The sequence below is a fragment of the Agelaius phoeniceus genome, chromosome 21, assembly GCF_051311805.1.
Source record: "Agelaius phoeniceus isolate bAgePho1 chromosome 21, bAgePho1.hap1, whole genome shotgun sequence".
In the NCBI taxonomy this organism is placed as follows: Eukaryota; Metazoa; Chordata; class Aves; order Passeriformes; family Icteridae; genus Agelaius; species Agelaius phoeniceus.
In genome coordinates, this window is record NC_135285.1 from 6,333,548 (window position 1) to 6,340,316 (window position 6,769).

At 64.2% G+C, this 6,769-nt stretch overlaps 1 protein-coding gene across 1 annotated transcript; it reads right to left on the minus strand.

Annotated features, from left to right (window-relative positions):
• Positions 1-3,664: 3,664 nt before the first annotated feature.
• Positions 3,665-6,330, minus strand: IER5L (immediate early response 5 like). The gene has a single exon (XM_077189174.1). The coding sequence runs from the start codon at positions 5,986-5,988 to the stop codon at positions 4,999-5,001; it is 990 nt and encodes a 329-aa protein (XP_077045289.1). The 5' UTR covers positions 5,989-6,330; the 3' UTR covers positions 3,665-4,998.
• Positions 6,331-6,769: the final 439 nt, after the last annotated feature.

Below are 6,769 nucleotides of genomic sequence, written 5' to 3' on the forward strand. Positions count from 1 at the left end.
TTGCTCTCCCGCTGCTCTCTCTGCAGGGGACTCCTGCAAACATCTGCTAACATGTGCAGATCCCAAAATATTCTTCTGCTCATTTGTGTTTAAGCTGGGGAGATGAGATGGGAGGGATCTGACTCAAAATCAACAGATGGAAGGAAGGACAGATAGATCCTGCCTGGGTTCTGCAGGGCACAAGGTTGCTGTCCTGAGGATGGGCTGCTGGGACTGGATATGGGCTTGTTCTTGGTGTAGGAGGACATGGAGCTGCTCCAGCTGTGGGGCAGCACCAGGGAATTGGTGCTTGGCTCATGGTGTGAGGGTGGTTTTTCCTCAGGTGGTGCCCAAGCTCCCCTGGGAGCTGGGATGAGCTGGGCTGGGAGATGGGAGCATCAGTTCTCCATCACTGTGTCCATCCTTGTCCCTCCTGGTGTGAACAGACCTGCTGGATGTGCAGTGACATTGGGCTGAACCTCTGGCTTTGGGCTTGATCTGTGACTCCCTAATGCCAGATCTGAGCCCCCCAAGCACCAGGGGGGTGTCGGGGGTGCAGGGCAGAGTCCTGTGACCGGCGGCTGCTGGGTTTGTGCTGACCCTCTGCTCTCGGTGAGCCCAGCCCAGCCCGGCAGCCACCTCTGCGATTGCCTCAGGGTCAGGGAAATCAGGGAGATCTGGACCCTGCTGGGTTCCAGAGGCAGCTCCCGGGCGCTTCCTGCCCTTCCTGCCCTCGGGAAAAGCGCGCTGGGCTCGGGCTCTGCTCCAGCCGCGGGTTGAATTTCTGCCTCTGTTACCGGAGGCAGCGTCCCTGCCCCGGCAGGGCGACACTTTCCCCACACAAGGGGGTTCAGTGTGGTGACATCCAACCAGCGGATCGCTTGTGGAGAGCGTTTTGCAGCGGGAAGGGAGAGGCACACGTGTCTCGCAGCTGGCAGAGGGAGCGGTGTGAGCACGGAGCCGGCTCCCTGTGCCCTGGCACGGGGCAGGGCTCCCCTGGCTCCCCTCATCTCCCGCTGCTGCGGTTCTGAGCCAGCCGCGCTCCCCCTGTCCCTTCCTGGGGACCCCTGTGTGCCTCATTCCCGCTCCGGGGCTGCCGGGCACGGGGCTGGCGATGCCCGTTCGCCCCCAGCCGGGAGAGCGCTGAGGGGAGAGAGGACATGGAAGGGTTTTTAGGGTCAAACTCTTGAGCATCAGCTGAAGGTCGGGCAGTGCTGGGACACGCTGGGGACAGGCGGTGACACGGGAGCAGAGCTCACGGCTGGGCTGGGGCTGCAGAGGTGGCAGCTGAGCTCCCTCAGATTTTGGGTGCTCCACCCTGCTCCAGCCCGTCTGTTCTGCATCTCTCACCGGAGCCGGGGAGCGGAGGGGTGGGGGCGAGGTGGAGGGTGCCCACCGCGTGTTGGGGGGGCACGGCCCCCTTCCCGCAGCACCCAGGGGGTTCAGCCGACTTGTGAAGGGATCAAAACATTTTGTGCCCGGAAGACGAGGAGCGTGTGCGAGAGTGAGGATGGGCTTGTGTTGGGGGGTGCAACCTTCCCCTGTCACCTCCCTTCTAGCCTGAATGCTTCTGCCATCATGATTAATTTATCAGGTACTTATGAATATGCAGATGAGACTCTGGTTTCCAGGCTCTGCTTTCAGGAGAGGCTGTGATGGGCTTTCTGCTGCTGCCGCCTTCGTAAGAAGAAAAATGTCATGTACCAGCGTTTAAAATAAATAAATAACTGCGCCACCGAGAGCGTGTGAGTCTTCGCGGCTCCGCGGAGCTGTGGGATCTCCTCGCTCCTCAGTGACAGGGATTTTTGAGTGTCCCTGTGGCATATGCACCCCGACTCCCCCTCCCCGTGTGTGTACCGGCGATGCGGAGGCGTTTTTGCCAATTCCAGCCCTTGAAACCTTGACTGAAGCCCCAGAAACTTCCACTGTGAAGGCGGGCGAGAGCTGGTTCCCCCCGAGAGAGGGGAGGTTTGGAGGGATAGGTGCGCCTGGGGTGGTGGAGCCTGCAGGAACGGGTGCTCGTCCTGCTGGTGGTCCCTTTATCACTGGAAACGCCGAGCTCTGGGAGATGGGGAGCGGTTTGGGAGGGTGATGTGTGTGCGCATGAGGCTGCTGGACTAAAGCGAGCTCTGACCCTGGCTGGCTGGGCTGCCCGGAGCAAGGGCTGTAGGAAAAGGATTTGGGTTTAAGATTCAGCAGCCGGCAGTGCTGACCTGTGGGCATCCGCAGCAGCACCTGGGTTTTAAAACTTCCCCCAGATACTGCGTGCAGCAGCTATGGGTGCAGGAGCTGCTGCTTCTCCTAATCCCACTGCCGGGGAGCCTCAACTCCCGGGGCAAGGAAGCGGGATGGGGCCGGGGGAGGCCCCCAGGGTCCCGGCCCAAGGGGCCGGAGCAGGAAGGGGGCTTCTCCATGGCCCCGTGGGTGAATTTTCTCTGGTCAAAGCATCCAGCTCTGGTTTCACAGAGCGAGCGCTGGTGCGTTCAGCAGTGCTCCTGCAGTGCCTCTCGCCTGGGCAGGGGGTTACAGGGCTCATATTTTCAATTGTGATTTTTTTTTGAGGGGAGGCTGTTTGGAGGATGAGCAGGGGAGGGGAGCGGCGCTCAGGCCTGCGGTGTCCTGAGCGGGACAGGGCTATCCGGGGGCAGCAGCCGCGGCGTTTGGGGCAACGCGGCCGCCCCTGCCCTTTCCTCTCGGCACGGGGGGGTCGGGGCCGCCCCCTCCCCTCCCTCCCCTCCCCTCCCTCCGCGCTCCCCCGGCCCCGCGCGGCGCTGCAGGTCCCGCGGCGGGCGCCAGGGGGCGCTGCGGGCGCGGGGCGCGGAGCGGGGGCGCAGCCGGGCCGGGGCTCCGGGGGCTCCGCGCTCCGGATCCTCTGCGGCCGCGACCCCCGCAACCCCTCCACACCCCGCAACCCCATGGTTTCTGTCTCTCGGCCCGGGAGAAGGGAAGGTTGCGCTCCCGCGGTGATGAGCAGGGCTGGGAAGGGGGGGTTTTGTCCATGTGTTGATTTGGGGGGGTCCCGGGGATGTTGGGGTGCGGGGGCAGAGGGATGGTTCTATCTGCGGGATTTGAGCTGCATGCTAGAAACTGCACGTTGTGCGCAGGTTAAAAAAATGATATTTCTCCCCTCCTGAGGTGACCGGGGGGTGTTGAAGGGGTGCGGAGCGGCCCCGGCTCGTTCCTGTGGGGTAAAGGAGGGGAGGAGAAAAACACATGCACAAAAAGGGGGAAAAAAGGAAAACCCGCCCGCACCACCCAGCGGCCCCGCGCGGGGATAACAAACTCCAACTTAAAAAAACTTCCCGAGCGCGTCGGGGGGCGCGGAGGCGGCGGCGCTGCCCAGGTGCGGGTCGGGGGGTCCCGGCTGCTCCTCCCCCGGTGCGGGGCGCGGGGACCCCAGCTCCGGCCCCGTCCCCACCTGGGACTCGCTTTGCGCGGCACAGCCTGACCCAAGGGGGGGCTTTTGTTGCAGCCTGGCAGCCGGGGGGGCTGCGGGTGTGTGTGTGTGGGGAGGGTGAATCTGGATGGTGCTGGGGAGGAGACAAAGGGGTTTTTCCGAGGGGGGGGTACACGGTGAGGGGGAGTCGGAGTTTCGGTAAAGGCTCCCCGGTGCAGAGGGGAAGCAGTGGCTCAGGAGAGGGGCTTCAGCGGGCTGCAGGGTGAAGGAAAGCAAGAGCACAGCAACTTTATAATCGACTTTTTATTAAGATTATAAATTTAAACAAATCTGAACAGTTTTACCCGGTGATATACAATTCCATATGCACAAAAATACAGGCTTACAAACAAAGAAAAAGGGGCAGGAAAAAAAAAAGAAGACCCCAACAGACCGTTTTGCAAAGCATCCTCAGTTACACACAGTGCTGATACCGTGAAGTTGGGAGTGGGCAAAAGAAAGAGGAGGGGACGACGACCAGAAAACCCACCTTTTTACAACAAAAGGTTTTTCTTTAAAAAATAATGTAAAAAAAAAAAAATCAAGAGACTCTACAGGAGACAATCTCTTCACAAGACCAAACACTGCTGGTTTTATGATTGGGAAGGCTGAAACCAGAACAGTTAAACTTAAGGGAAAAAAAAAAAAAAAGAGAGGGGAGAAAAGAAAAAAAAAAAAAAGGGCTCAGACCCGGCACACACATTGGAGACGTGAGTCGCGTTACACGGGTACCTGCGGCATCACAAGCACACACCGAGGCGGAGGCTCCGGGCTGCCGGGGGCGGCTCGCCCCTTCCCCGGCGTGGCGGGGCGCAGCCCGGAGGGACCCCCGGCTCCTGCTTTTCCCCTTCCCACCCTTCCCACATTCAGCTCTCAGAACCCTCCAGCGCTCCCCTGGCACAAGCGGTGGGAAGAAGTCACATCGCACACGTTTCTTCTGGGAGGAAAGTTGCAATGTTTTCATTTCTGCCTTTTTTTTTTTTTTTTTTTTTGTTCTTTTAAATATATAAAGAAACGCACAAAAGCGACGGGGCAGCAGCGGCTTTTCCCCTGTCCGCACCCTGAAGCGCAGCGAGCCGGGGGCGGCGGGACCCGCGGGGCGGCCCGGGGCGGGGAGCGGGGCCGGGGGCGCTCCCGCCGCGGGGTCCCGGGGCCGGTCCCGGCTCTCACGTGGCGCTACCGGCCGCCAGCACCGGCCCCAGGAAGCCGCCGCGAAGAGAGCCCGAGCGGACACAAAGAGGATTATTTAAATAGGTGCCTCGTTGTTGGTTTTTTTTTGTTGTTGTTTGTTTTGTTTTCGTTTGTTTGCTTGTTTTTGTTGTTGTTTTTTTTCCCTCTCATCTCTGCAAAAATAAAGTCCCAAGATCTTAGATTTTTTTTTTCTTTATTGTACAATTTATAAAACACTAGCGCGGCTCTGCCCCCCCGCCTCCCCTGCGCACCCCTCGGCACCCCCCTCCCCTCGCCCCAACCCCCCTCCCTGCCTTTGTTTCAGGGTCCCCCCTCCGGAGCCGCCGTCCCTCGGATCGCACCCCCGTTTTGTCAACAGCCCCCCCACACCCCTTCTGCTCCCCCACTTCTCTCTAAAACGCGACGATGGCCCGAGTCCAGGCTCCCAGGCTCGCCAGCGCCTGCTTGCTGCACAGCTGCCCGTTGAGGGGCTGCTCCGAGTCCGCCTGCTGCCGGCTCACCAGCCCCGTGAAACCGGAGCCGAAGATGGAGATCAAGTTGGAGATGTTGGAAGAGTCCTGGGGGTGCTCGGCGCTGTACTCCTCGAAGCGGGCGCGTTTGGTGCACGGGGCGAAGGGGGGGCCGCCCGCCACCCCGCCTCCCCCCGGCTCCCCTTCCTCCACCCCCTCCTCTTCCTCCTCCTGCCCCGGGTAATACTTGCGCTTGGTGCCGGGCGCGGGCGGCGGGGAGGCGAGCCCCGGTGCCGGCTGGCAGCAGCAGGGGCACTGCGAGCAGCAGTCCTGGTGCAAGTACCCGTTCTCCACCGTGGTCACGACGTGAGTGTCCAAATCCAGCACCGTGGTGCGGCTGCTACAGTGCGGGGCCCCGCCGCTCCCGAAGTCACAGCCGGCGGCGTAGAGCAGCCCCGGGGCCGCGCTGCCTCCGCCGCCGGGACCGGCGCTGCCGGCGGCCCGGTAGAAGCCCGGGGACGAGTCTCTGCAGGGCGCTCGCTGCATCTCCGGGGGCACCGCGCACACCGGCACCTCCAGCAGCTCCGCGCCGCCCCGCGCAGCCCCGCAGCTCCGCGCCTCGCGGTCCTGCGTGTCGGCGGGCAGCGGGAGCGCCGCCAGCTCCGGCGGGGCGGCGGCGGCGGGCGGCGGGCAGGCGGGCATGGCGAGGAGCGGGGCGCCGTCGGGGTAGTGCTGCTGGCGGCGGTAGAGCTCGGCGTAGCGCTCGCTCAGGTAGAGCTGCCGGGCGTTGCGGAGCACATAGGAGACGAGCAGGTTCTTGTGGAGCTTGATGCCGCCTCGCTGCGTGCGGGAGCTGTGGATCTTCCGCAGGGAAATACTGATCAAACTCTGCGCATCGAGGGTGCACTCCATCCTCCTCCGGCCCCTCAGCATCGGCTCTCGCCGCCCGCGCAGCCAGGCACCCCGGCCCGCATCCACACGGCAGCCGGGCGGGTGCGGAGGGTCGTAAGGAAGGAGGATAAAGAGGCGGGGGGGAGGGAATAAAGGGGAGGGGGGGAAGGGGAAAAGGGGGGAAAGAGCCTGAGGTCGCTGGAGAAGGGGGGCAAATAGAGAGGGGTGTCTTCAGGGGGCGGCCAGCGGCGGGAGCAGCGCGGGCATCGCCGGGGGCTCCCGCTGCTGCCGCCGCCGCCGCGCTCCGAGCACGGACGGCGCGGGCGGGCAGCGCCACCAGCGCCGCGCGCGCCCCCGCCCCGCCCTCCCGCGCGGCACCGCCCCCCGCCCGCCCCTCCGCGCGCTCCCGCCCGCCCCGCCCACCCGCGCGCGCCTCCCCCCCGCGCCCTCCCGTACCTGTCGCGCAGAGACACTGAACGCCCGCCCGCCCGGCCCCCGCTTTTTATACCGCTGCGCCGGCCCCCGCGCCCCGCCCCTCGCGGCCGGCGCTACCAATGGAAAGGCGGAGAACGACTTGACGGGCGGGCATCGCGGCCAATAGCAGTGAGGCGGGCGCCTCGCGCCGTTCAAATGGTGTCAGGCGCGGCGCGGCCCGTGAGGGCGGCGGGGGCTCGGCCGGGCCGGGCGAGGGACGCTGAGGGCACCGGGGGTCCCGCTCGAGCGGCGGCGGAGCCGGGGCGGCGCCTCCCCGTGCCGCTCCCCTTGCACAGGTGAGCGGGGGGCGGTGCCCGCCCCGGTGGGCGGTCCCGAGCAGCCGCGGGGG

Excerpts from the sequence above, each read along its gene's own strand:
- IER5L (XM_077189174.1), bottom strand. The coding sequence starts at position 5,988 with ATGCTGAGGGGCCGGAGGAGGATGGAGTGCACCCTCGATGCGCAGAGT.